The sequence below is a fragment of the Lynx rufus genome, unplaced genomic scaffold (genome assembly GCF_022079265.1).
Source record: "Lynx rufus isolate CCGP_SWC_20201006 ecotype Redwood Valley unplaced genomic scaffold, mLynRuf1.p SCAF_17, whole genome shotgun sequence".
Classification (NCBI taxonomy): domain Eukaryota; kingdom Metazoa; phylum Chordata; class Mammalia; order Carnivora; family Felidae; genus Lynx; species Lynx rufus.
In genome coordinates this window covers 2,178,485-2,206,129 of record NW_025814831.1, presented here as the reverse complement: position 1 = coordinate 2,206,129, position 27,645 = coordinate 2,178,485, and the positions used below count along the sequence as shown (strand labels likewise).

General features: G+C 67.7%; 1 protein-coding gene across 5 annotated transcripts; it reads left to right on the top strand.

Moving 5' to 3' along the window:
• On the top strand, positions 1-26,943 carry INF2 (inverted formin 2). Of its 5 annotated transcripts, none has more exons than XM_047079978.1 (23): positions 1-96; positions 11,455-11,854; positions 13,390-13,505; positions 13,574-13,733; positions 14,070-14,103; positions 14,699-14,840; positions 15,462-15,603; positions 15,819-16,574; positions 17,130-17,275; positions 17,353-17,414; positions 17,845-17,947; positions 18,145-18,230; positions 18,560-18,660; positions 19,245-19,315; positions 19,386-19,493; positions 19,583-19,653; positions 20,334-20,454; positions 20,803-20,967; positions 21,050-21,152; positions 21,335-21,496; positions 22,045-22,653; positions 23,089-23,145; positions 25,969-26,943. In XM_047079978.1, exons 2-22 carry the CDS (start codon positions 11,464-11,466, stop codon positions 23,142-23,144), a joined length of 3,705 nt encoding a protein of 1,234 aa, XP_046935934.1. In that variant the 5' UTR covers positions 1-96; positions 11,455-11,463; the 3' UTR covers position 23,145; positions 25,969-26,943. The 5 variants fall into 5 exon arrangements, with proteins under 5 accessions (XP_046935934.1, XP_046935935.1, XP_046935936.1 ...); XM_047079979.1 differs by lacking the exon at positions 1-96 and adding an exon at positions 6,011-6,034; XM_047079981.1 differs by lacking the exon at positions 1-96 and adding an exon at positions 11,156-11,283 and having other exon boundaries at positions 20,334-20,424.
• Positions 26,944-27,645: the final 702 nt, after the last annotated feature.

Genomic DNA, 27,645 nt, shown 5'->3' with positions numbered 1-27,645 from the left:
CCAGCCCAGCCCGGCGCGAGCCGTGCGGAGCCTGCGGTGGGCGGCCTGGCGCGGCCCCTGGCCCGACCCGAGTGAGCGCCGCTGCACCCCAGCCCGGTAAGTCCGCGCCTCTGGGCCCCCCGCCCCAGGAGCCGCAGGGAAACTGAGTCCGAGCGAGGGGGCTCTTGGGGTTGGGGAGGGGGGCTGGGGCAGCGCTGCGTGCGCCCCGGGTGGCGGCACAAGGCGGCGGGCTCCCGGCTCCCTGCCCCCGGGCGGGGCCCCAGGAGTCCCCCTCCCTCCCCCCCCCCCCCGCTGACCCCGGGGCTCATCCCACCCCCGACTGCCGACCCCCGCGCGGAGACGCAGCTGGAACGCACTGGCCGCGGTGGTGGCCGGGGGTCAGCCGGGCCAGCGCCCCGCCCGGTGCCAGCAGAATTTCCCCTTCCCGCGGCTGCCACATCCTGACCATGAATCAGCCACAGTTGGGAAAATAAACTTCAACTTCGGGTCGGCAGTCCGGTGGCCCCACGAGGTGCGCACGGGCCGGGGGTCCCGCGAGTGCTGCTGTGTCCGTAGCTGCAGGGGAGCAGCTGGGCGCACCCGGGGCCTTGGCACCCCGCAGGCAGGCCTTGGGGGAGCGAGAGCCCCCATCACTGCGCTGGGTTCCTCCCGGTGGGAGGCCGGTTCTGTGTTCCCCCACTGTTCCTCCAGTCCCGGCCCTGGACCCCCTTCCTGGGGAGGGACCTGAGGCGCCATCAGCCTGCAGCCGCTCCCGTGGCGTTCAGGCTGGGGTCCGACTGCCTAGCCTCCTGAGGTTCTGTAACCCAGGGCCCCAGGCTGCATGGGGGCGGGAGCTGTGACCGCAGCGTTAGTGTCCCACTGTGACATACGGAGACCCCGACTGGCGAAGATGGCCACGAACCTGCCCGGGGTCAGGCACACCCACAGGGGAGCTGTACTGGAGAACCTCCTTTCCCACCAGCCTGCTCCCTCTGGCAGTGGGACCTGGCAGTGGGACCTGGGCGGGACGCTTGCCTTCTCTGGGCCTCAGTTTCTCCATCTGTACCCTGACGGTGGGGACAGTGGCTCAGGTGTGGACCTCTTCCCCGGACCCAGAGCAAATGCCCTAACCCCCTTCACCGTGCTGTCCAGGGCAGGGAGCGCTGGGGGAGAGGGTGCCGCCCTCCCAGCGTGTCCAGTATCGGCTCTTGGTTCCGGCTCTGGGGCCTCACACTGTCCCCATCCCTCACCAGGAGAGCATCGACTCTCAATTTAAAAAGCCCAGTTGGGGTAGCAGCCCCCAGCTGTCCCCTGTCCCCCGTCCCGGCCCCACGCAGCGGCTCAGGGACGATGGACAGGTCATCAGGGCCAGCAGACAGGCAGAGGGGCCCTGCCGAGCAGAGGACCCAGAGGATCGAGTGATCAGGTGGGGCTGCCCTCCTGGGACCCAGCCATTTACAGCAAAGAGTTAACCGTCAGGTGAGGGCCCCCCACTTTGTGGAGGTGCTGACGGCTGTCGGAGCTAATTGCGAACACCTCACCTTCCGGGACCGCGAGCTCCTCACCTTAAATAGACTCCGTTCGCCTTTCCTCAAAGCGCAGTTGATTCCAGGTTGGAAAAGTTAGCAGGTTCGGAAGGGCGGGGGAGGGGTGGATGGTAGCTGGATAACCTCGGGCGGGCGCTGCCTGCGGGTGCAGGGCACGCCGCCGCCGCCCGCCTGGCTCCGGCCTGGGGTGTGGGCACTCCCTGAGGCACCCAGAGGAGGAACCAGGAGGCAGAGTGCCCCCACAGTTGGAGGGGTGAGGCCTGACTCAGCTGCCTGGCCCCCTCCCCCCCTGCACCCCAGCAGGGGTCTAGCAGTTGCTTGGCTCAAGGCCCAGAGGACACAGTGGGTTGGGAAAGGCAGTGGACAGAAGTGGGTCCAGGGGACCTGGGCCCAGCACGGAAGGTTGAGGCCAGGCAGGAGCCAGGCCTGGGGGACCCTGTGTGTCCAAGATGAGAAAGTGGTTTCAACCCATTATAAAGGAAGGAGTGCCTGTGCTGGGCCAAGCGCCTGGTCCCTGGACGCGTGAGAGAGGATCTGACCATGAGGCCCCACCCCCAGCAGCCTCACCCCTAGCAAGGAGGGTCTTGCCGGGCCCACCTCTCAACACCGGACGGCCTGAGTCCTGAGCTGGCCTGGAGTCTCTTCACCAGCTGCCCACCTACCCGGTGCGCAGAGAAAGCTCCAGACCGAGGGAAGCTCTCGCTCCGGGACCGCCAGCCTCCTCCTCCTCCTCCTGGGCCAGGCAGCAAGACAGGGGGCAGGGTGGGCCCGTCCCCCCAGCAGGGGCCACCGCTGCTTGTCCGCTGGACAGCACCTTCCCCAGGTGTGATTGAGGAAGCTGTGCGGCTGCTCGGGGCCTCCCCTCTGCCGGGTGCACTGCCAGAACCTCCTGAGGGCGGGTCCCGAGCCTGGCCTGTGCACTGCAGCAGTCCCAGGGTCCTGAGTGGAGTCTGTGTGCAGCTCGGGTGAACGCACGAAGGAGTGAACGGACCCACCCCGCGGCCTCCAAGTCCCACGCCTAACCAGTGAGGCACGGGTACTGTGATTATCATCTGTTTCACGGAAGAGGAAACTGAGGCACGGGGTTGTTGGCTTGTAGAATCTGTGGTGTCACTCTGGCAAGATGCACTTATAAAGCCCCTACTGTGTGCCCCGGGCTTCTGGGCTCACCTCACTGCTCCAGCGGGCCAGAGCAGGCATACGGAAAGTGCTCTCCTGGGGTCAGGGTGAGGACTGGCTGGCCCCGGCGAGCACCTGGAGGCCAAGGCTATCCCCCGTCCCGCGTCACCACCACTCTGGGAATAGGAGAGCCTCGTCCTGGCCCAGCAGCACCCTCTGGCCTCCCAACAAGGGCGGGGGCAGGCCCCGGGGCACCCACCTGGGTGACTCCCTAGCAGTGCACGTGGGCAGGCAGCTGCTGTGGGGCAGGAGGGGGGTGGTGACAGCACTGGGAGGACTAGGCCACCGAGCTACCCGAGGACAGCGTGCGCTCTCTGCCCGGCCAGGCCACCCTCCCCACCGTGTGCTGCTGGGGCACCCTCCACCACGCCCCTGCCTGTGAGCTGGGCCCACGTGGGAAAGGAGAGGCTGGAAGGTGGGAAGGTGGACCCAGGGCCACCTGCTCGCGTGAGGCTGGCCTGGGCCGACCCCACAGGGAAGGCAGGGGCCGACGTGAGCAAGGAGTCGTGTGCAGTGCTGCTGAGGGCCATCGTGTGGGACCCTCCGTGGGTGAGAGACCAGCCAGGAGATACACTTGGGGAGGTGGAGGCAGGCCGTGCCTCCCATTTAGCAGATGGTGCCACTGAGGCCGAACCTCCAAGCCTAGCCTTGTGGCTAGCCCAGGGCATGCTGGGTCAGGGAGGAGGAGGCCAGTTCCAGACACACACGCAGCGCCGGGTGGTGGCTTCCCTGCACTGCCCCAGTCCCCACCATGCCCGGGCCAGCCAGTGCCCACCCCTACGTGCACACACACAGCCCGTGGGGCAGGGCTTTCTGTCTCTGAGCTCGATCTTGGCCTTGCGGAGTGCTGGTGGACGTGGGTGTGGACACCAGCAGGGGCCCGGGCCAGCTGTGTCAGAGGGCATCCGACTCTCCACTGTGCCTGGCCCTGGGTGTGACCTCAGTGTGTGGCCTGCTTCCGCCGCCATCCGGGTCCCCGTGCCCGGGTGCCCGGTTCTGCTCCAAGTACAGCCTGGCACCGCCGTCCTCGAACAGCCACAGGGAGGTCAACTGTCCGCTCTTGGCCCGGCCGGCGGCAGGGAGGGGGCGCGGCCTGTCCCCCCTCCCACCCGCACTGACGGGAGTGCCGGGGCGGGACCCCGCCCTGCTGGAGGCCCCCACTGCCCCTGCCTGGTGCCAGCCGGCTGCCGTGGAGGTGGGGGCGGGGGAGTGGGGGGCCGCCCCCCGGAGGTGGCAGAGTGATGGGAGGGACGCCCAGAGGTGGGACCCGGGAGATCACCTGTAAGAGGAGGTGGGGGGTCCCGCCCAGGAGGGGCCTCGCAGGCCAGGCAGGCAGTGCTGGCTCAGCCAAACCAGCGTCCCCGGAGAAAATCCCGGCCCTTTTACAGATGAGGAAACCAAGCCCACGATGGGCCTGGCCCTGCGCAACTGGCAAGAAATACCTGGGGGGGGGGGAGGTCTCGTGCCGGACACTGGGTCTCGCTCACCGGCGCGGGCCAGGCTGCTGGCACTGGCTGCCTGAGCCAGGCGGCCCGGGGCCGCCGAGTGGGGGGCTGCATCTCAGCTCACGTCGGCCGCTGGTAGCCTGGCTGAGGAGGAGCGGGCGGGGGGCGCAGTGCATGGGCGGGCAGCCTGGCACGGCGCTTTCCGGCGCATTCCCGGGGCTTACGGATGGTGTCTGTTGCTCTGTCAGCAGGCCCAGGGGTTGGCACTGACCCGCGCATCCCCACTCGAGGACTGCGGCCAGAGCTCTGTGGCTGGTCCAAGGGACGCAGCCAGCCAGTGGCGGAGCCTGATGCCAACCAGAGCCTGAGCCGTCCTCTGCCCTCGGGGCCCTGGTAGTGCCGGGCGGCCCCTCCCCCCCCAACCCGCTGCTTTGTCCTCCCTGCTCCCGGGGGGCAGGGAGCCTCCAGCTGGGACCGGGACCGCCGGGGCAGGCAGTGGGCAGTCTTGAGCCCTACCCCAACACCCCGAGGCCTCGGCAAGCACACACTGCAGGGGCCCGAAGCCTGAAGTCTCCGGCCGGCCCTTGTCCCTGGGCACCGAGTGTCCTCCCAGCCTGGGAGAGGCCTTTCCTGAGGACGGCAGGGAGACAGAGGAGGGACATGGGGCCTCCCGAAGGAGGCATCTCTGAGCTGCATCTGGTCTTGGGGGACAGAACCCAGGGAGGAGGGATTCTGGTGGCCTGAGGTCTTCCTGTGGCCCAGCAGAGCCCCTGCGGGCGGAGGCTGTGGCCAGGCGCGGGGCCTGCGGGCGGTCCAGCAGCCCCAGAGTCAAAGGCCACCCTGCCGCGCGGGGGCCTCCGGTTCCTCACAGGCAACACAGGTCTGTACTTGTCACTGTCCTCCAGCGATCACTGTTGGAACTGGCTCCGCCACGGAAGGCGGCGGTGGCCGCCGCTGACCTCCTCAGCCACCCCGTGCCACCCTCCTGTGCTGAGGCAGGCGGGCGGCACCCGCCCCTCACGCCTCCGGCCACCAGGCGCTGGACCAGACCCCTGGGAGTGTCAGAGGGGACCAGCCCCCTCCAGGGACTCCCACTGGGCCTGCCCTTCAAGCAGCTGGGGGAGTGGAGGCCTGGTGACAGCAGAGGTGAGGGCAGACCCAGTCCCTGCCAGCTCCCAGCGCAGGTGGAAGCGAAAGCTCGGCTTCCTGGCGTGGGTGCCTCCACCCCTTCCTGTCCTTCCCCACCCAGCAAGCCATCAGCTGGGGTCAGGGGGACACCCAGACCACCCCAGCCCGGTCCCAGAGCCTCCTCCCAGGGAACAGGGGCAGGGGAGGGATAGGGGAGGGGCAGGGGTGGGGCAGGGGCGGCATCAGCAGTACCCCCCCCCCCCGCCCCCGCACAGGCGTTTCCTGTTGGCCAAGTCCATCCCCCACACCAGGGCAGCCCTTTCTGTGGCTTCTTTCCTAACCCAGGAGGGTGGGACCCACGGAGGATGCAAACAGGCCCGGCCTGGGCTCTGTGTCTGACCTCACTCCCACCTGCCCCCAGATCCTGGTGGCACAGTGCCTGGCCCCCCTGGTGACCTGAGCTGAGCCCTGTTCCCTCTGAGATTTGGGGCCTTTTCTGTCTTTCTAATTATGACAAAGACCACATTCACCCCAGATGCAACTTCTGTTAGCATTCAGGCGTGTGTCTTGTGTGATATGTTTTATGGTTGAAATCCTCCACAGTACGGCTTGGTGTCCTACTTCCCGTCTCTGTTTTTAATTCAACACTGCTGTGAAGGTCTTGGCGCCCACCCGCCTGCAAGCCGCCCCTTCTGTCTTATTGCTGGATGCTCCGGCGGCCCGGCCGGCCTCCTCACACACAGCGGGGCATTCAAGGTGAGGGCTTGGGAGGCATGGATCTTGCACCCCGTGCTGGGACTGCAGGCAGCAGGGGGTTGGAGCAGAGACAGAGGGGCGGGGACAGAGGGGGGGGCGCGGGCGGCGGGAGGACTCTGCCCCTCGGCCAAGGTCCTCTGCACTCTGTGCCTGCGGGTGGGCAGGTGATGGGCCGGCACTCTGGTGTTCCTCCTTCCCCAAGGCCCACCGTGCACTGGACCCCCACCGGGGATGAGCCCGAGGGCGGGTGACCCACCCAAGCCCCTTGGGGGCTTGCAGCCTGGTGGGTAAGGCGGTATGTGCCCGAGGCTCAGAAGGAACCAAGGTCTTGGAGGGCGGAGAATGGGATCAGCCTCAGGGGCTTCCCCAACCCTGCAGGGCCCCGGCTGCCCCTGGGCTCCGGGGGAATTGCCGCTGGAAACACAATCCAAGGGTTACCAGGCAGTGGAAAAATTCGGAGCTAAAAATACAGCGTGGCAGCCCCTGCCTTCAGTTCCGGAACCCCGCTCCTGCCATTTTACCCGCCCTCCCCAAGGAAGACGAGCTCGCTGTTTGCACCCCGCCCCCGCCCTCACTGGCTCTGGGCCCAGAAGCACCCCAGCCCTGGTGGGGATGTTGGCAGGGCCGCCCCTCTCACAGGTGCCCAAGTCCCCAGCCTGTGCCTTCCCAGGCCCTCACGGCCCGCCCAGGGCCCCCAGCCCCTCCTCCAGCCCTCGCAGGGATCAAGGAGCAGAAGGCCAAACCCCCTCCTCCAGGGCGCCGAACTCCGGCACTTAGTGCGGGCTTCCCCGCCGCCACACGCTGCTGGAAGCCCCCTCCCGCCCCTGGGCCCATGCAGGGGCCTCCCGGCAGCCGTGCCCAGGACGTGGCTTGGTGCCCGGTGCCCGCCTCAGGAGGCTCTCCCGCTCAGGCTCGGTTTCCCTATTTGCATAGCAGGGGCTGGTCTCTGAGGTCGGGTGGGGGGGGGGGCAGCTCTGACCCTGCCCCCGCCCCCACGCACACAGCTTGACAGACAGGCAGGGGCGGTGGCTTGCCGTGAGTCAGCACAGCTGCCCGGGCCTGTGGGCGCCGGGATGTAGGTGCGGGCAGAAAGGCAGATGGGTGCGCGAGGAGGGGCCGGGAGGACCGGCGTCCAGTCTCCTCCAGGTCCTCGAGTCAGCAGCGCGGGCCGTGAACGCGCGTGAGGCGTGGGCTCACCCAGGAGAGCTCGGAGGGAGACCCTGCCTTCGGGGGTCACAGTCTGCAGGGGGAGGCGTGGCCCCGCCCCGGTGGGAACCCCACGTTATTGGTAGAAAAACTCGAACGCTGGAGAATCTCGGGCGACATCACACTCCTGCGGGAGCCCCAACGCCTTGCTCTGCGGAGTCCCTCTGGTGCAGGGCTGGGGGTGGGGGGGACGGACTGCCTGGGGAGGGGACACCTCCCAGCTGCCCTAGGTCCAGGGTAAGGCCTCAGCCCCTCCGGGGGCTCGGGCCCTGGAGACCCTCGTGCTCTACGGCGGGCGGTGCTGGCTGCAAAAATTCTGCGAATGCAAATTCCTGCGCTGGCCCCGCCTCCGCGCGGGTGGGGGCCCCGAGAGCGCATTCCTGAGCGTGTGGCCACGCCCCCGGCAGGCTGGCCACGCCCCGCCCGGCGGGCCTGCGTCTGGGAAGGTCCCTGCGACCCCGCCCTGTCTCGGCGCCGGGCCTAGCTGGGGGCCCGCCACTCAGCCCACGAGTCGGGCGGGGCCGGACGCCCGGGGACGGCGTTACGACAGCCACAGCGCTCCCGGGCGCTCGCCCTGCCCACCAGGTCCAGCTTCTCCCCTGGCAGCCCCGCAGCAAGCGTCACTGTACAGATGGAGAACAGAGGGGCAGAGGGACTTCCCCGCGGCACGCAGCCAGCGAGCGAGCCCAGGAGCCTGGCTTCTGGCTCCCAGCGTGCTGCCTCCCACGCAGGTCCCCTCGCTGTCCTCCCGAATCCCTCTGGGGCTCGGGGCGGAAATGCTCAACCGCCACCCGGATGGGAACGAGCTGTTTATTCTGAGCCGCTTCAGGCAGAGAGTCAGTCACCACTCGCGTTTGTCAGACTGGAGGCAGGCGGGAGGGTGGGAGCACTTCGTATTTTAGTTCCATGTATGTATGTTCGCTGTTAGTGTGGACGTGCGTGTACAATGTATGCGTGCGGTGCATATTTTTTAAGCATTCATTTTTAAAAATTATTGTATTTAAAATTTTTATTGTATAATTATTTATTATTAAAATTATTTATGTAAGTAATTTCTACATACAATGTGGAGCTCGAACTCACCACCTTAACTGAAATCAAGAGTCAGAGGCTCCTCTGACTGAGCCAGCCAGGCACCCCACATCTATACTTCTTATATATAATTGTTGTCATGTATGTGTAATATGTGCACACGTATGAGGTATTCACGTAGTACATACACGTTACACGATATATGCTTACTGGGCATGTGTAATATGTGCATTAACGTACATGTGCAGCCTATGTACGTAGTGTAGAATACATGTGTTAATTATCACTATGTAGTACATATAATATCTATGTGTATACGATGTATACGTGTAGTACATGGGCTCTGTAGCATGTATATGTTAATATGTGGAAGTATTTTCTATGTATAGAAAGCTTCGTTGTAGGAAAAAGGGGGGCTCAGGGGCACCCGGGAGAGGGGCTGGGGGCCTGGGGAAGTGGGACAGCCCGCGTGATCGCTTGGGGAGTGCGCTCGGCTTTCTGGTTGGTCCTCAGGTGGACGTGGCAACAGAAACTGTGGAAGCCGTCATCCAGCCCCGGCCATGTGGGACACTGTCCCAGGGTGGTTGCGCGTCAGAGATCGAGGTCCGACTTCCGGCAGGTCTGCCGTGGAGACAGCGGGCCTCCTCCCGGGCTGTGGCTGCAGTTTGTGGGTCGGAGTTCTGTCCTGGTGTCTGGCCGCCGTCCATCCGTGTATTCAGGAGCTCGTCCTGAAGGGCAGTTGGAACATTTCTAGGGAGTCATCCTCCACCCAGGACCTAAGCAGGTGGGCCCTGGATGAGGCCAGGCAGCCTGGTGGCGTCACAGAGGGAGAAAAGTCATCCCTACCCACAGCTGAGCTCACTCTCCTAGTTGGACGCCCTCTCCATACTGGGCCACAGCCCGGTGCCTCGAGGGGCATGGCCAGCTTGTGAAACTCAGCTCCGGGGCACACAGCTTCGGATCCTTCGTGGACAGGCCGGTGGACGGGCCGGTCGCCTGCTGCTGTGGTCCCACCCACCCCACCCCCACGGGCCAAGGGAGCCCCCCCAGGTGGGGTCCCTTGGGGTGGAGAGCCCGTGGCCGCCAGGAGCCCGGTGGGGCGCTCTGGGCCACGCAGGCTGGCTCTGAGAGGTTGTTTTCTGCATCTAGGGACCCCTGGGGCTCTTGGCCGGGGAAGATACTTAGGATGCTGGAGGCCTGGCCTGGGAGAGGTCATGTTCCAGCCACTCAGCCTGTGCCAGGGAAACAGGGACTTGGGCCAGTGGGGCGGGGGTGGGGGCGGGGAAGGCAGGGTCAGTCCCGACTGCGTCTTTAGGCAGCAGCACCCGAGGTGCGTGGCAGCGTGTGCGAAGGCCCCTCTGCTGTGCTCTTCGTGGTGGTGGGAGCGGCCCCCTCCCCTGCCACCAGGAGGCCGCCCAGGAGGGACCAGAGCCACAGCCGGCAGCGGTCAGCAGGGATGAGAAGCCAGGAGAGTGTGAGGGGCGGCCCGCGGCAGGGCCTGGAATGGGTGGGCAGAGGCAGCCGGAAGGTCTTGCGCATCTGGGTGAGCGGACGGTGAGGGAGGGGGTAAGAGGGCCGGGCTTGAGGGAGCAGGTGGGCTGTGCGGTCACAGGGAGGGCTGTAAGGGCTCCTGGGGGACGGTGACCGCCACCCGGCCACCCCCTTGCAAGGACACCGCACCCACTCCCTCTCAGGATGCCCCCAGTAGGCTGATGCAGAAATTCAGGCGAGGAAAGGAGGCTCAGACGGCTCGAGTGGCCGGTGGGCCCAGAGCCGTTCCTCACCCCCCCCCCGGCCGCCCCGCTGGGGGACCCCAGGGGCCTGTCGGGCAGTCAGCCAGGCAGGAGGACGAGGGGCTCGGTGGGGGTCTGGACCCACTGCAAACAGGAGGGGCTGCTGAAAGGCCAGGCCAGCCATGCCAGTGGGGGGAGGGGGGGCGCCCGGGAAGCACAAGGAACAATACCCAAGAGTCACCAAGGCAGAGGGGGCGGGAGGCCTCCAGCTGCACCACAGTGAGCGCAGAGGGCCCAGAGCCAGGCCTGGGACAGGCCCCTGGGCTCTCGACCCCGCTCGGCCTGCATCTCCTACATATGACCTCAGATGGTCCGTGGGGTCTCCCCCCGACTTACCAGGTCCCGCAGCCCTGAGATCGAGGCCAGGCTGGACGGCCAGCCTCTCCCAGCCCCCCTCGGACTGGAGTGCAGTCTCACTCAGCCCTGCCCTTTCCAACGGGGGGGCGGTGGGCATGTGACCGCGCTTCTCTGGGTGCCTCCCCCGTTCCTGTCCTGTCGGGTGGGCGCGGTGGGGGGCTGGGGGGCTGTGGCGTCCCCGGGCGCGAGGCGTGACGGTACCACCGCGCTCTGGTCCTCGGGCTCCCTCTCGGCAGCCCCGTGCTGTCCTTCTCAGGCTCTAAATATAAAACCTGAGCCATACATGGTCGCGGAGAGCCTGGGCTGCCCCTGACTTTTGAGGCCGGTCCCCAGAGGCCGCGGTCCGGGACGGCGTCACCACCGAGGGGCCGGAGGAGGGGGGCTTGCCGGGGGTGGCGAGGGCGGAGGCACAGCCCGGCCTCTTTAGGGGAAAGGTGTGTGTGAGGGGACATCCGGTGCTCCGTCCACATTGGTTGGCAAACGCAGGGCCGCGGAAGCCAGGGCCTGGCAGGCTGCTTCTCCGCAGGGAGGGCCCGCGATTGGGTGGGCACCGGGCATGACCCTCAAGTCAGCCCCTTCCCCGGCACACGCCTGAGGCCTGGAATTGCCCCGCTGTCCCTATCTGACCCTGTCCACTGGGCAGGGGAAGTGCCCCGGGACAAGATAAGGGAGCCCCGGAGACGCCCCTTTTGTTCCATCATCACCGCTGGGTCAGTGGTATTCCTGCCGGTGTAGCCGCCTCGAGGCCCTCGGGTGGGCGGGGGCGGGGGGGGGGGGCGCTGCTGTCAGCCCAGCCGCTGTGGCCAGGAGCGCCTGGCACGGAAGAAGCCCGGGGGCGGTGGCAGCCCAGACGGGACGAAGGTCTGCCCGCAGCGTCCCTCCCCCCCCCCCCCGCAGGGCAAACCCGGCGGGCGGGCGGGGATACTGAGGCAGGGGACCCCGCCCGCACCGGCCCCGGCCTCTCCAGCCGTGGGGCACCCGGGGCGCGGAGCTGGGCTCGGGACTGACGCTCCCCTCCCTCCGGCCCTGCAGTTCGGCAAGATGTCGGTGAAGGAGGGCGCGCAGCGCAAGTGGGCGGCGCTGAAAGAGAAGCTGGGGGCCCAGGACGCGGACCCCACGGAGGCCAACCTGGAGAGCGCCGACCCCGAGCTGTGCATCCGGCTGCTGCAGATGCCGTCCGTGGTCAACTACTCGGGGCTGCGCAAGCGTCTGGAGAGCAGCGACGGCGGCTGGATGGTGCAGTTCCTGGAGCAGAGCGGCCTGGACCTGCTGCTCGAGGCCCTGGCGCGCCTGTCCGGCCGCGGGGTGGCCCGCATCGCCGACGCCCTCCTGCAGCTCACCTGCATCAGCTGCGTGCGCGCCGTCCTGAACTCGCAGCGGGGCATCGAGTACATCCTCAGCAACCAGGCCTACGTGCGCCAGCTCTCCCTGGGTGAGCCGCGGGCTGCCGGGAGGCCAGGCCGGCACAGACAGCCCCTCAGTAACTCTGCGGGAGGCTCCAGGCCCCGGAGGGCAGCGGGAGGGCTGGGGTCACAGGAGAGAACTCAGCTGGGCAGGCAGGGAGGGCTTCCCGGAGGAGGAACCGGGTTCACATCGGCCCCAGGTCCGGGACGTCCAGGTGACCTTGGAGCCCTGGTCCTCCACCGGCCGCACCTGGTTGTCCGGTCTGTTCTGTGACCCTGCCCGGCCTTTCCGCCCAGCCCTGCGCTTGTTGGGGCCCCGCCCTCTTCCCCGGCTCTGCCTACACCACTCCCACCACCCGCCACCCAGGTCCGGGCCCTGGCGGCTGGAGTCCCGCTTGCCTTCCACCTGGCTCCGAGCCCTTTGAGCCTCGCCGGAACCCCAGCCCTTGCCGACGGCCTCTTCCTCCCCCTTCCCCCACACCCCTGCCCTGCCCATTCTGTGCCGTCTCCAACCACCTGGGGCTTCACCTCCAGCTCAGGCTGCTTTCTGCCTTTGTGTGCCTGCTGATTCCTTAAGTTCTTTTTTTTACTTTTTTTAATGTTTATTTATTTTTGACGGAGAGAGAGAGGGAGAGAGAGAGAGAGAGAGACAGAGCATGGGTGGGGGAGGGGCAGAGACCGAGGGAGACACAGAATCTGAAGCAGGCTCCGGGCTCTGAGCTGTCAGCACAGAGCCGGACGCGGGGCTCGAACCCACAAACCGCGAGATCATGACCCGAGCTGAAGTCGGACGCTTCACCGACTGAGCCACCCAGGCGCCCCTGACTCCTTAAGTTCTGACTCCCGCTCCCCTCCTCCAGGAAGTCTCCCAAGGCTGCGCCCAGGGTTGGTCTTCCACCCTTGAGAGCAACCTCAGGTGGCCCTTAGTGAGCAGGGATCACTGTGTGTCCCTTGCCTGCCAGGCTGTGCTGCTCCATGGCAGCACCCGGGCCCCACGATGCTTGGGGCTCCAGGAGGGGCCAGTGACGGGTGAGTCGGCCCGTGGGGTGGGCGAGTGCCCGTGTGGGTGAGCAAGCCACAGGCCACCTCGTTCCTGCCCTACCCAGCCTGGGCTTGGCTGTGCCCCCTGTGCCAGCTCGGGGGATAAGGTGGGAGGCAGGGGGCCATGAGGACGACGGGGCATCCCAGGCTGTCAAGCACAGTCGGTACTGAGTTTGATGGAAGCATGGGCTCGGCCCAGGGCCATGTGCCAGCGTGGCCCTCGGCAGATCCAACAGGGACCCCTCTCAGAACTGAGGCCCAGTCCAAGTGGACCCCCGCCTGCGAGCTGGTGCCTGCAGGGTCTGCCTCTCTGGTCCCCGAGGCGGGTCTGGGCACCTGGGGAGGCCAGCCCGGGAGGTGGCCGGTGTGCCGGTGCAGGGCGCCCTCTGGTGTCCACCTGCGGAAGTGTGAGTTCAGCTCAGGCCCAGGGGGGGGACCAGCCGCCAGGAGGGGAGAGGGGGAGCCGGGCCTGGGGGCCTGGGCCCCCGCTGAGACTCCCCCACAATCCCCCGCCCCTCGGCAGCTCTGGACACGTCCAACGTGATGGTCAAGAAGCAGGTGTTTGAGCTGCTGGCTGCCTTGTGCATCTACTCGCCCGAAGGCCACGTGCTGACCCTGGACGCCCTGGACCACTACAAGGTGAGCCTCGGGGGACCCTGGGGCCTCGGTGGGCCCGGGGCGCGTGCTGACCCCTGCCCGCCCTGCAGACCGTGTGCAGCCAGCAGTACCGCTTCAGCGTCATCATGAATGAGCTCTCGGACAGCGACAACGTGCCCTATGTCGTCACCCTGCTCAGTGTGATCAATGCCATCATCCTGGGCCCCGAGGACCTCCGCACCCGCACCCAGCTGCGCGGGGAGTTCACCGGTAACGGCCCGCAGCCCGCCCCAGGACCCCAGAGGAAGGCTCTGGGAAGCCGGCCCCCACCTGCCCCCCTCGGGGGACTCGGGGCCTCTCGGTGTTGACGCCCATCCCCGGCTCCGGTCCTACCAGTTGTGGGATGACCCCTTAGTGGGTGCGACCACGTGTCCCTCCAGAGTGTTCCTGGGCCCTTAGGAATGGCACCACCTTCCGGGGGGTGGGAATAAGCCCACGGGGAGACCAGAGGAGAGGCATCAGAGGTGCAAGCGACCGGGGTCGGGGTGGGGGGGGGCTGGTGGCAGCAGCCTCTGAGGCCTGCTGACTCCTCCTGTCCCTTCCCAGGGCTGCAGCTGCTGGACGTTCTGACACGTCTGCGGTGAGTCCCCTGCACCGTCCCCCAAAGCCAGGCTCGCCTTCCCCTGGGCCCCACACAGCACCTCCAGAGGGGCAGGAGAGGGCTTCTGCCGCTGGACCCAGGCCGGGTGACGACGCAGTGTGCCAGACGGGCCACTCTGCGGGGTCTCCCTGCCTGGGGCCTTGGAGCTGCCCCTGGAGGCTAGGGTTGCCTCGTGCAGTGCAGGACCCCTAGCTGAATAAGAGGGCTCCTTCCGTGTAAGTATATCCCAGATGTCGTAGAGGATATACTTATGCCAAAGGTCACTGGTCGTTTTTCTGAAATTCAAACTTATTTGGGTGCCGGGGAATCCACGTAGCAGAGAACCCCCATCCTGGGCCTTCTCAGGACCACTCTCCTGGGTGGGACCCCAGCCCCGGGGATGCCAGCTGGGGAGTGGGGAGCCAGGGGGAGGAGCCTGGGCCTGTGGCTCTGCTGCTGAGCTGGCCTCGGGCTGAGGTGTGGCCACATGCGAAGCGTGGGCCACGCTGAGGGTCGTCCGTGCGTCTGTCCAGGGCCGGGGGAGGCTGGGGGGTGGGGGGCAGCGGCCTCAGCCCATCCGGCCCCCTCGCCCCAGGGACCTGGAGGACGCCGACCTGCTGATCCAGTTGGAGGCCTTCGAGGAGGCCAAGGCCGAGGACGCGGAGGAGCTTCTGCGCATCTGCGGCGGCGTCGACATGAACAACCACCAGGAAGTCTTCACTTCTGTGTTCCACAAGGTGACGGCCCCCGCGACTGTGGCCTGGGCGCCGGGGCTCGGACACGGCTGCCTTCCCGGCCCTGGTAGGCCCCACCCCCAGCGGAGCCGTGGGCCGGATGTGGAGACGCGAGGGAGCAGTGAGGGGTCAGGGGGCTGGAGAGGGGAGAGCCTGGCGCCTGGCGGTAGGTCCGGGCTGTCACAGGCACAGAGCCAGGGCCCCAGGACTGTCGCTGGCTACCGCCAAATGGCCTGAGGGGCCCCGGGACCAGCAAGAGGCCAGGAGGCTGATCTCTGGTCCAGCTCAGGCCCTCCCTGGCTGGGACCTTCTGTCCTTCAAAGAAACCGTGGCTCTCATCCAGGCGCGAGCGTCCCCAGGGGGCATCCAGAAACACCCAGAGACGTGAGGGTTGCCACAGTGGGGCAGAGGGCACCATTGGCTTCACGGGGGCCGGACCAGCATCCCACAATGCACAAGGAAGCCCCCGCACGGAGAGTAGCCCACCCCAAATGTCACCGGTGCGACGGTCAGGGAACCGTGACCCCAGCTCATCACCGGGGCCCTGCAAGCCGTAGAGTGCTGATGGGGTGGACGTTCCCGGCAAGCTGAGGTGCTCCCGCTGACCCAGCCTCCGCCCCCCAGGTGAGCTGCTCCCCGGCGTCCGCCCAGCTGCTGTCCGTGCTGCAGGGCCTGCTGTACCTGGAGCCCACCCTGCCCTCCAGCCAGCTGCTCTGGGAGGCTCTGGAGAACCTGGTGAACCGGGCCGTGCTCCTGGCCAGTGACGGTGAGCAGGTGGGGCCCAGCGGGCACGGTGCCCACAGCCCTCACCCACCTCCCGCCCCGACCGCCCGCCCCCCCCCCCCATGCACGGCCGGCAGGGTCTCAGACCACTGCGGGAGGGTAGCCGCCCCCTGCCTGAGGGCAGTGGCCACGCCTGTCCCACCTCCCCCTCCCCACCTCCTCCGGCCCTCGGCCCTGACCCCGGCACCCCCTCCCCAGTCCAGGAATGCACCCTGGAGGAGATGATGGAGCGGCTTCTGTCCGTCAAGGGGCGGCCACGCCCCAGCACCCTGACCAAGGCCCACAAGAGTGTCCAGGCTGACCTAGGCCAGGGTCGGAGGGGCAGCGTGCCCCAAAACAGCGGCACCCCCAAGGCGGGGGTGGGGGGCCCGAGGCCCGAGGTGGACCTCAGCAGCCTGCACGCCGTCGAGGACCTGGTTGCTCCACAGCTGAAGGCCCCAGCCCCCCCACCTGCACCTCCACTCCCTGGTCCCACCACGGGGCCCCCTCCCCCGCCCCCCCCACCTCCTCCTCCCCCCCCTCCCCCACTGCCAGGCCTGGGGGCCCCAGCGCCCCCACCTGCACCCCCACTCCCTGGCTCCACCGCCGGGCCCCCTCCTCCTCCCCCCCCTCCCCCACTGCCAGGTCTGGGGGCCCCACCCCCCCCACCCCCTCCACCACCCCCCCTGCCTGTCTCTGGCGGGGCCTTACCTCCTCCACCTCCACCGCTCCCGGGCACGGGGTGCCCGCCCCCACCCCCGCCGCCTGGCCTGGACGGGGGCCCCCCTCCACCACCACCCCTGCCGGGTACCTCTGGCCCCTCTGCGGCGGGTGGCGTGGAGGAGGTCATCGTGGCCCACGTGGGCCCCAGCCTGGGCTCCTCCGCCTGGGTCCCAAGCCACCGGTGCGTGCACGCTCCCACTGTGCGCATGAAGAAACTCAACTGGCAGAAGCTGCCGTCCAACGTGGCGCAAGGTGAGCCCCCGCCCGGCTCTGACGTGGCGCGAGGTGAGGGCCCCCCCAGGCTCCGTGAGTGGCTTCCTGCCCGAGCGGGGGTGCCGGGCCCCGGTGGCCTGCGATACCGACTGGCAGTATGTGTGCTCACACCTGGGCCCCCGTGTCTCCCCCGCCCCCCCCCCCCAAGTGTGGGCCAGGGCCATTTGATGTCTGCTCTGGACTCAGCTCCTGGGAGGTCTGGGCAGGGCGGGGCGGGAACGGGTCACAGGTCACCTGTGAAGGGCCTCTCTTCCCACGTGCACCCTTGCAAGCCGATGGGTGGCTCCGATGCCACAGCCCCACAGCGCCCAGGCCCCTGGGTGCCAATGCCCAGAGAAGGTCAAGGCCGGGGCCTCCTGCCAGCCGGGTCACGGGCACGTATGCGTCCACATGCATACGGTGTGACAGCAATGGGGCGGCGGGGTGGCGGGGGTGGGGGGCCTCCCCGCCCCTCCCCTCCCCTCCCCTCCCCCTCCGACCGTCAAGCCGCTGGGTGGGTGGGCGCGAACCCGACCGGGGGCCCCTCGTCCACAGAGCACAGTTCCATGTGGGCCTCGCTGAGCAGCCTGGGGGCCGAGGTCGTGGAGCCGGACTTCTCCAGCATCGAGCGGCTCTTCTGCTTCCCCGAGGCCAAGCCCAAGGAGCAAGTGGCAGCCCCGGCCAGGAAGGAGCCCAAGGAGGTGGGGCCGGGCTGGGGCTCAGCCAGGGGCCTCTGCTGCTCCCCGGGCACCAACACCAGGGCGGGGGTGTTTTCCAGATCACTTTCCTGGACTCCAAGAAGAGCCTGAACCTCAACATCTTCCTGAAGCAGTTTCGATGGTGAGCGGCGCAGGCGTCACGGCCTCGCCCCTGCCCCGCCCCCTCGCCCGCACCTCCCGCTGGGCTCTGCGGCGCCCTCTGCAGGCCGCTCTGGGACCTGCACGTTCCGTCCCTGAGACCCAGACATCCGCGGGGAACCCCTCTGGTGGCTCCGGCTAGGGAGCTCCCTGGGGTGCCTGAACCAGACGGCCCGTGTCGTGAGCAGCCCCCCGGAAGGGGGAGGCGGAGGGTGCTCTGGCAAAGAGGGAGTGTGGCAGTCGGCCCCCGGCCTCCTTACTGTGCAGCCGAGGCAGGTGGTTTGCCTTCTCTGTGCCCCGGGTGTGACCAGCGGAGATGTCACAGGCCGAGGGCAGTCCCCGACTGGCAGGGTCCCCGGGAGCCCACATGAGGCCCCTCTCCTCCCATCCCAACCACCCCCTCTCACCTGCAGCTCCAACGAGGACGTCACTGCGATGATCCGGGCTGGGGACACCACGAAATTTGACGTGGAGGTCCTCAAGCAACTCCTCAAGCTCCTCCCTGAGAAGCACGAGGTGAGTCAGGGAAAGAGACTTGCTAGTCCTGCCGGGGGCGGGGGGGGGGGGGGGCTCCCGGCTCGCGGAGTGTGCTGGATGGGAGGGGAGCCGGCGTGAGCGGCCCCGGTAAGCCGGTCCACACAGGTGCAGGCAGGGCAGGGGCCTTCCTGGGAGGGACGGGATCCGGAACCCCAGGACTGGTCTCCCGTCTGCAGGTTGAAAACCTGCGCGCATTCTCGGAGGATCGGACCAAGCTGGCCAACGCCGACCAGTTCTACCTCCTCCTGCTGGGCATTCCCTGGTGAGCGAATGGCGGAGGGGTAGAGGGGAGGGGAGAGGGGCTGTGCAGGCCGTTCCCTCAGGACTCCGTGAGGAGCGCCACACGGGTCACTCGTGCAGCCGCCCGCTCTGAGAGCCAGGGGTGCCCCGCAGGGAGGCGGCCGCCCTCCCGTGCAGCAGAGCTGGTCCGAAGTGCCATCTCTGGGCCCTGCCCCGGTCCTGCTGAGGCCCAGGAGCGCGTGTTGGAGCGCCAGGCCGTGGGACCCCTCCCCGAGCTCTGTGCCTCAGCCCCCGGCCGCTGCCCACCCGCAGGTGGGGGGCCCCGTCCCTGATCTCCCGCTCTGTCCCCAGCTACCAGCTGCGGGTGGAGTGCATGTTGCTGTGTGAGGGCACGGCCGTCGTGCTGGACGTGGTGCAGCCCAAGGCCCAGCTGGTGCTGGCCGCCTGCGACAGTGAGTGGGGGCGGGGCGCTCGGCACCAGGAGAGGGAGCGGTCGCCCGCCAGAGACGCACGCAGTCGTGCGCACACAGACACGGGCACGCGTGCGTTTGCGGGTACACACGTACGTGTGCACGTATACACGCACGCACACGTGCAGAGGCACACACGTGTGCACAGACTCGCCGCGTTCTCCAGATGAGGGATCAGCAGGAATACACCACAGCCGCAGGGCAGAGACACGCGCGGTGGCCCCCCACTCCCTTCTTGGCCACGGGGCCAGAAGGGCCACCCTCCCCGACGCCCCAAGGGACAGTTAGCCGAGAACCAGGGAGGTCACAGCTACAACCTTCTAGAAGGTTCCGCTCAGCACCCTCATCCACAGAAGGGGGCAGGGGTCATCTGCCCCAGGGTCGTGAGGGTTCAGTGAGAACGCTGGCGGACCTGCTCCCCGAGCCCCGGAGGCTGTCCGCGCTGGGATTGCAGCCGAGCCCGGGAGGGAGCGTGGGGGAGGGGACCGAGGGGTGCTGCCCCCACGCCGCAGCCTCAGACGCCTCGCAGCACCCGCCCCTCCCTCTGCCCTGGCGCCCTCCCGCAGGCCTGCTCACCAGCCACCAGCTGCCCGTCTTCTGCCAGCTGATCCTGAAGATAGGAAACTTCCTCAACTATGTAAGTGCGCCGCGCCCCCGGCCGCACCCCCAGCCCCAGGAGGCAGGGCGCTCACTCCCCACCCCCGTAGGGCAGCCACACGGGGGACGCCGACGGCTTCAAGATCAGCACGCTGCTAAAGCTCACGGAGACCAAGTCCCAGCAGAGCCGCGTGACGCTGCTGCACCACGTGCTGGAGGTGCGCCCGCGGGGCGGCCCCGGGGGCCCGGGCATCCCTGGGGCCCGGGCGGGGCCACGGCGGCGCTCACCGGACGCGTTCTGTTGCAGGAGGTGGAGAAAAACCACCCGGACCTCCTGCAGCTTCCGAGGGACCTGGAGCAGCCCTCCCAGGCAGCGGGGTACGTGCCCCCCACCCGCCTCGCCCACGCCGGGACCCCCACCCCTGGTCCTGACCAGTAAGGCGGCCGGACCAGGCCGGGCCCCCAGATGCCCGTGGGAGCCTCGCTTTTGGCCTGGGATAGGACCTCGGGTCCATCACGGCCTGATGGCCTGTCCCCAGATGATTTAGGGGAGGAAACGGAGGCCACGAAAGGGAGGGAGTGACCTGGTCGTGGCCACACCAGGGGCTAGTGCGACACCACCCTTCATAAGGTTGACCCTCACGGCAGCCCGTGAGCAAGGCCCATTGCACAGATGGCAAAACCGAGGCCCGGGGAAGTGGGGCTGCATCCACCTGGGTCACTCGGCCCAGAGGGGCAGCCCTGGGGAGGGTGGCCCGGGCCTTCCAACACCAGGCACACGCTGCTATGGGAGGTCGTCAGGTCCCAGAGCTGCAGAACCTTTCTCGGAGGGTCAGACTAGGAGGATGGGCCGAGGCTTTGGGGGTCGCCGTCCTGACACATCCCCCCAGCACCGCTTGGCCCTTCCCAGAGCCCTGATGTGCTTCCAGAAGCCTGCGGGTGTACGCGGTGAGGGCCCCCAGTGACCCCACGGGCGTGCAGGGTGAGGCCCCCACCGACTCCACGAGACTGGACCTCAGCTGTCACCTGACCCCAGCGCACTCTCGGGTACTTTCCAGGATCAACCTTGAGCTCATCCGCTCGGAGTCCAGCACCAACCTGAAGAAGCTTCTGGAAATGGAGAGGAAGGTGTCCTCCTGCATCCCTGAGGTGCAGGAGCAGTACGCCCAGCGCCTCCAGGCGAGCGGGGCTGGGCTCGGGGAGCAGTGGCCCGGTGGCGTCCAGGGGCGGCCCCTCCAGCCAGTGGGCCAGTCCGGGAGGGTGGAGCGGGCAGGGCCGGGTGAGTGTGGGGGAGGACGGGGCCAGGGCGAGGGGCCCCGCGGCAGGGCGGCGCTGCTGTCCCTGGTCCCGAGGCAGCTCCTTTCCCCGGGGGCCGCGGTACCCAGTTGTCTGGTCCCACTGAGAAACCACTGCCTGCGGGGGCCCGTGCCGGCGGCCACCACCCTCCCGGGCTGTGTCCCTGTGACGGCAGGTGCCCCCCCCCCAAGGGGCCCTCCCAGGGCCGTGACCGTGTGCCCACGCCCCCAGGCCAGCATCGAGGCCTCCCGGGCGCTGGACGAGGTGTTCCAGGCCATCGAGCAGAAGAAGCTGCAGCTGGCCAGCTACCTGTGTGAGGATGCTCAGCAGCTCTCCCTGGAAGACACGTTCAGCACCATGAAGACCTTCCGGAACCTCTTCCTCCGCGCCCTGAAGGTGGGCCCGCAGCCCCTCGTGCACCTCAGGCGGGACGGCCGCCGAGGGCTGGGGTCACGGGCTCCGTGTTGGTCCCGCGCAGGACAACAAGGACCGGAAGGAGCAGGCGGCGAAGGCGGAGAGGAGGAAGCGGCAGCTGGCCGAGGAGGAGGCGTGCAGGCCGCGGGGCGAGGATGGGAAGCCCGGTGAGGCCAGGCGCCGGCCAGGGGCCCCGGGAGCCCCCGCGGGGCCGCGCCTGCATCTGGCCCACGCTCCTCCCTGCCCTGGAGACCCGGCGGCACCTCGCACGCCTCCAGGCTCCAGGTCCCCTGGGCGGGCTCGGGGGGCCCCACGAGCCGCGTCTCTGAGGGTCCCTGGGGCTTCTCAGTCAGGAGGGGAGTCGGGAAGCAAGAGGACGTGTGTGTCATCGATGCCCTGCTGGCCGACATCAGGAAGGGTTTCCAGCTGCGCAAGACGGCCCGTGGCCGAGGGGACGCGGAGGGGGGCAGCAAGGCGGCTGCCGGAGACCCCCTGAGGGACAAGGTGCCTGGTGAGACCCTCTCCCACCTCCTCATCGCCATTTCCCGCCCTCCTCGCTGCCCGCAGCCTCCCCTCCTCCAGGAAGCCCTCATCTCCCTTGCCGTGGGAGGTGGGGCCAGAGGAGCGGCTCACCCTTCTTGTGCTGGGGTGTCTCTGCCACGACAGAGGGCTCCCCGTGGGTGTGACAGCCCCCAGGCGGGCGGGAGAGATGGGCCAGCGGGCCTTTGACATCCGTCCCTGGGGCTCAGGGGTGCTGAGGGGGGCGGGGCGGGGCACTGCACTCCATTCTGCGTGGCTGCCACGGGGGCTGAGGGACAGGGGTGAAGTAGGCCCACACCCCGGGGCGGACAGTGGATGCCGAGGGCTGTTCTCTGGGAACCCCCACCTGGAGGCCGCCGGGGACGCCTCCTGGGGCAGCGGGTGCTGCGGAACGGGGACGTTCCGGTAGAAGCAGATACGGAGGGAGGCCCCCCGCTCCAGCACACCCTAAGTGGGGGCGCCGTCGGGCTGGCCTGGGAGTTGGGCCCCACCCTCAGCTGCCGTGTCCTGTGTCCACAGTGGCCACCAGAGACCCTGCAGGAGACACCAGCCACCCCGCCTCTGAGCCCCACGGCAGGGACCACGTGGATGCCACGGCCCCCGCCCCGAAGCCCACTGCTGACCCATCGGAGGAGGAGGGGCCCGGGCCCCTGGGGAGGCGTTCTTCCTGGTACACCGACGCCAGTGATTTCCTGGCCGCAGAGGACCCCCAGGCCCCCCAGCCCTCTGCGGGGGCCTGGCCGGTGGTGCTGGGAGGGGCTCAGGCCCTAAAGCCTCTCAGGCTCTCTGGTGACAAGCCCCCTGGGGCCACGGGGTCGAGCCAAGATGCTGAAGACCCCGCAGGCCCTCGGGACGCCTGCCTGGCCGAGGCCGACAGCACCGTCCACAGGCCGGAGGCTACAGGCCCGCGTGGCCACGGTGCCACAGGCCCCGGCGTGGCTGGGGACGGGGACGGGGACCAGGAGGACACAGCCCCGGATTCTGCACTGGACACGTCCTTGGACAGGTCCTTCTCGGAGGACGCAGCGATGGATTCCTCAGGGTCCGGCACCCTCCCCAGGACCCGGGAGCGAGCCTCGAAGGGGACGGGCAAGCGAAGGAAGAAGCGCCCCTCAAGGAACCAGGAAGGTAACTTGGGGCTCCCCTCCCATCATCCTTTGTGCCCCGGAGGCAGGGCACCTGGGCGGGCAGGTCACACAGGGCCTGGGGGCACTGGCATGGGGTCAGAGTTCGTCCGTCCCACGCCAGAGCCCTGAGTCTCTCTCTGCAGCGGGCGAGTGGCCCTCATCCCCCGCCCCGAGAGCGTCCCCACGGCCTGGGGGAAGGAGGCCACGGCCCCACCTTCCGCGGGCGGGAAGGGCGACTGTGGGGCCGCTGCCGAGTGGCCGTGCCCCTGGCCCACTGGCAACCGCTTCGCGCGACCTCAGGCAGGGAGTGGCAGGTGGGGCCGTCAGCCAGGGGCCGCCTGAGGCCCGGCCGGCCGTGTTTGGCTCGGCGTCCAGCTCCCAGCTCAGGGTGGGTCAGGAATAAGCTGTTGAGTGCGTTTCTCTTATTTGGAAGCAGAGGTTGCCCCTGACTCTGACGATAATAAAACAAAAAGACTCTGTGTGATTCAGTGAGGTACGTACCCCGCCTGGCGCCTGCACTAACGGTGAGCAGAGGCGGGGCCTGGGCCCGGCCGCTCCTGGACGCTAACCCGCTCCCTGCAACCCCCCCCCCCCCGCCACCGCCGGGCCTGACATCAAGCCCCCCTGCCTCCTCTGCCGCTGGTGGTGGGACCTGCCAGCCCTCCGCCTCGCCCCCCCTCTCGGGAAGGGCGGGAGCCATGCCTCGCTTAGCTGGTGTCCCCGCTGCGGCCGGGTGCGACCTCAGAGCTGTGTGCCCAGCAGAGGGGCCTCAAGAGGGCAGGGTGGACAGGACCAAGTCGGGTGCCCTCCGGGGAGCAGGGCCGCTGGGTCCCTGTCCCTACCAGCCTAGCTGACCGTGGGGTTTACTGACTCCCAGCCTCCGGGTGAGACCCTCCACAGGGCACACCCCAGCCCTCCTCCGGCCCTGGTCCGGCCGCACGTCGTCCTGGGGGGCGGTGAGTGACAGGCCCTCTCCAGGGAGCGGGCGGGCCTCCCCTCCCTGGCCAGGTCCTGGAGGCCATGAATGGGTCGATAGGCACCTCCTGGGTCGATAGCGCCAGGACCCCCGAGTACGGGCAGGACCGTCCGTGTCTCTGATGTGGCCCAGCAGGCTCACAGACGCAGACGGACAGGCCTGGGGTCCCTGCTGCGCTCTGGACTGTGTCAGTGGGTGCCGATCTGGTGTGTCACGATGGGGGGGGGGGGCCGTCTGGTTCTCCCCACACCTGCAGCCTTGCTGGGGCCGGCTCGGCTCCCGGCTCCGGGGCTTAGGCCTCAGCTGGCGCCCAGAGGAAGCAAGGGCAGGAGTGAAGTCAGGGGCTCCCGTCTTTACGGTTTATCCTCACTGTCGGGGACAGCCTTCCGCCTGTCTGCTCCCGGGGTTACTTTCTGAGCTGGGCTGGTGTGTCCTTTACGAGCCGGGTCCGCCCCCGCTGCCGGCCCCAGGTGTTGGGGACAAGTGGGCCGTGTGGTCATGGGTTGGGGGCCTGCGGCCACATGTGCCCACTGCCCAGTGAAAGGCCAGGGTGCTCCCTCTGCTGCCACACAGCCCTCCCCAGGTCCCCCCGTCCCCGGGGGGGCGGGGCGGGGACAGGAGGCAGGAATCCCAGCCTCCTCATCTCCTCGAGATTTTATTTGCAAAAACGTCAACCCGACAGGAAGTTTGCAAGATCATAATGAACACCGCCCACCCTTCACCCCGAAATGGCAAAATCTTGCAAAAAATAGCAAAGTTATCAGCATTTGCTGCCAACTTTGAGCTTTGCTCTCAACTTTATGAAACAATTTGAAAGTTCTAGACATCATAACGCTTGGCCCCTGAACCTGACCTCAGGGGTCTCCTGAGAGCAAGGCTCTTCTCCCCCCCCCCCCCCGCCAGGACGAGTCAGGGTCTGTCATGTGCAGCCCCAGGCAGGTGTCCCCAGGCAGGCCTGTCATACTGTTCACAGTTGTTTGGACTTTTTGGAAATGAGGTCCTATCCAGGACCAGGCATCCAGCCTCGGTCTGTCTTGTGTGGCTCTGGGATTGTGGTTGTGGAAGACACCTTCACTCCAGGTGTTTCCCCTTGCCCCCGGCCCACCTGGTTCCCTATGGTGTTTGGGCAGGAATTCTGCACACGGGACGTGGGTCCCCCCGCCGACCCCAGCACCCCAGGAGAGCTCGGGGCCATTTGCCCTGTGGTCAGTGACCTTCACATCAATTACCTGGTTAAGGTGGTGATTTTGAGAGACCCCTGCTGTGCGGTGCCCTGGGCGCCCCCCGCCCCTGGCCCTGTGTCCTGGCACCCCGCAGTGGGGCTGGGATAGAAACCGTGCTCTGAATGACTTTTTTCTTAAGATTATTTTTTTTAACTTTTTAATGTTTATTTTTGAGAGAGAGAGAGAGCGTGAGCGACTGGGGGAGGGGCAGAGAGAGAGGGAGACCCAGAATCCGAAGCAGGCGCCAGGCTCCGAGCTGTCGGCACAGAGCCCGGCACGGGGCTCGAACCCACGAGCTGTCAGAGCGCGACCTGAGCTGAAGTCAGGCCCTTAACCGGCTGAGCCGCCCAGGCGCCCCTTTCTTGAGATTATTTTTTTAATGTTTATTGTTGAGCCAGAGAGAGAGAAAGCGCTCGAGTGCATGCATGGGAGAGGGGCAGAGGAGAGTGGGAGAGAGGATCCCAAGCAGGCTCTGAGCTATCATAACAGATCATGACCTGAGCCCAAATCGACAGTCGGACTCCTGAGCCGCCCAGGCACTCCACTTTGAATGACTTCCGACCTTTCTGCCCCACCTTTCTCAAGCATGCTCTCCAAACCCAAGTCTGCTGCAGACGCTCGGGGGGCCTGGGACGGGCCTGGCCCTGGTGTGGCCGGGGTGGGGGGAGGGGCGTCGGGCGGGGTGCCGAGAGAGGGCCCCTGGACCAGAGGGCTTTAGTGGGCCGGGGACCTTGCAGGGCCAGTTGGGGGGGCTTGCAGGTGGCAGGAACTGTCCAGGTGGGGACAGCGTAAGGGAGCAGGAGGGACACCGCTGGGGAAGCGCCGGGAGAGACAGCGGTGCCGGGGATCGGTGAGGGCAGACCGTGTGCTACGGGCCCAGATCCGGCCTGGACGGGTGGGCAGGAGCCAGCTGGCTGGGGGGGCATCCCAGCATCTTGCACCCGGAAGAGTCCTGCCGTGCAGGAGCGAGGGCCCAGGGTCAGAGCGGACCCAGAGACAGTAGGCCCACCGGGCAGTGGTGATGGGACAGCAGGAGCCTGGGGACCCCGACGCAGGTGCCTCGGCGCCGTCCCCGGCAGGTCTGCTCCTAATGATGCTTTCCTCTCGCCCCCCACAGGCCTCGGCCGTAAGCCCAAAGCCAAGTGAGCGTGCCCGCTGCCGGCCTCCACACAGCCGTGGGCCGCCAGACGTGTGGTTGAGCGGGGCTCCTCCGGGGCCAGGCTGGGACTGGGCCCCTGGGAAACCAAAACTCTGTGCCTTACCCTCCGGGGCCGTGGGCCTCCCGGAGCTTCCTGGGGCGTTCTGGCCGAGACCCCAGCAGGCACCAGAGCCCAGCCCCCGCCCCCCCGCACGCCCCAGCCCCCTCATGGTCCGCTTGCCGAATGCCGATGCCCACGCCCACGCCGGCGCCCGCATGCTCCCCAGCACCTGCCCGCAGGGGTGAGGGGCAGTGGCTGTGTCCCCAGGGCACCTTGAAGCTTGCGCCCTGCCCTCCGGCCACCTGGTGCCCAGATGCTTCTGGAGACAGGCCCTCGCGGACCTCTCCCTGCAGAGCCGTGGGAGCCCCCGCCCCCGCCCGCTGCCTCCTTACCGAGCCTCAGTCCCCCGCTCCCCGCTCTGCCCCCCAACCTGCTTCGCCAGGCCGGAGCAGAGAGTGGTTTTTCACTGAAATACGGTTGTTCATGCATTCCTGCTGTCCTGCGGTAGCTGAGTTGGGTACAGGTGGGTGGGAGGACCCTGGGGCCTCGGGTAGGGGCAGGCTGGCCGGCATTGCCACAGATACGCCATGGTCCCCCTACTCGGCAGACAGGATCCACACCGGGCACGCCCAGCCCTGGGGGCGGGAGGGCATCTGTTCTCACTGCTCCCGCCAGGCCCTCGCCACCCTGTCGACAGAGTGACCCGGCCTGCAGCCGCCGCTGCCTCCGGCGGGGTCGGGCGCGCCCCCCGCCGGGCCGAGAGGAGACCCAGGGCCCACCCCGGGAGGGCCAGCCTGCCTGCGCCCCCACACCCGCCCCAGGTGTGCCCTGCCACCCAGGCTGGCATCTGGAGAGCCTCAGACCAATAAACAATAAAGAGCAGAGCCAGCCCAGCGAGGGCCACGTGGTTTCAAGAAGCTGCGGGCGATCGTGCAGGGGCCGGACGGTGCCCGGAGGGGTCTGCCCTCCAGCAGCTGTGATGCGCTGGGGGGAGGGGGGAGGGGGGGCGGGCGGGCCGGAGCCCACAGGGCACCCAGAGTGGCCTGAGCAGACGGTAAACACCCCCGAGGGCGGGTGAGGCGAGCAGGGCTCTTGGGGGCAGAATTCATGTACATATGGCTCACCCGCTGTGGGTGTGTAATTCGGTGACTTTTCAGCAGATGCACGAGACGTTCAAGCACCAAGATCCTATTCTAGAATATTCCACCATCCCCCAAAAGTTCTCTTAGCGCTCACTCCGCATCCCCCCTCCCCCAGCCCCCAAATCTGCTTTCTGTCTCGTGGATTTGCTTTCTGTGGACCATTGGTATGAACGGAATCCCAATACGTGGCCTTCTGTGACTGCTACGCTCCACATGGCGTGCTCTCGAGACTTCTCCGTGTCGCAGCGTGTGTTGGCACAACACCCCTTTTTCTGGCTGAGTAACACCCCGCCGTCTGGCGGGGCCTCGCCCTGCTCCCCCTTCGTGTGCACGACCCCGCGTTGTTCCGGCGCGAAGCGTTTGCGCGTATCCGCACGCCTGTGTTTGAGCCTACGCGTGCGCTCGTTAGGCTGGGGCTACGTGTCCGACGTCTTAGGAAACTGCGGCCCGCCC

Bases quoted from the DNA above. Each gene is read 5' to 3' on its own strand.
- INF2 (XM_047079978.1), top strand. From the start codon at position 11,464: ATGTCGGTGAAGGAGGGCGCGCAGCGCAAGTGGGCGGCGCTGAAAGAG. The intron at 17,948-18,144 runs GTGAGTCAGGGA...TCCCGTCTGCAG, and splicing joins TCCTCCCTGAGAAGCACGAG to GTTGAAAACCTGCGCGCATT. The intron at 19,654-20,333 runs GTACGTGCCCCC...GGTACTTTCCAG, and splicing joins CAGCCCTCCCAGGCAGCGGG to GATCAACCTTGAGCTCATCC.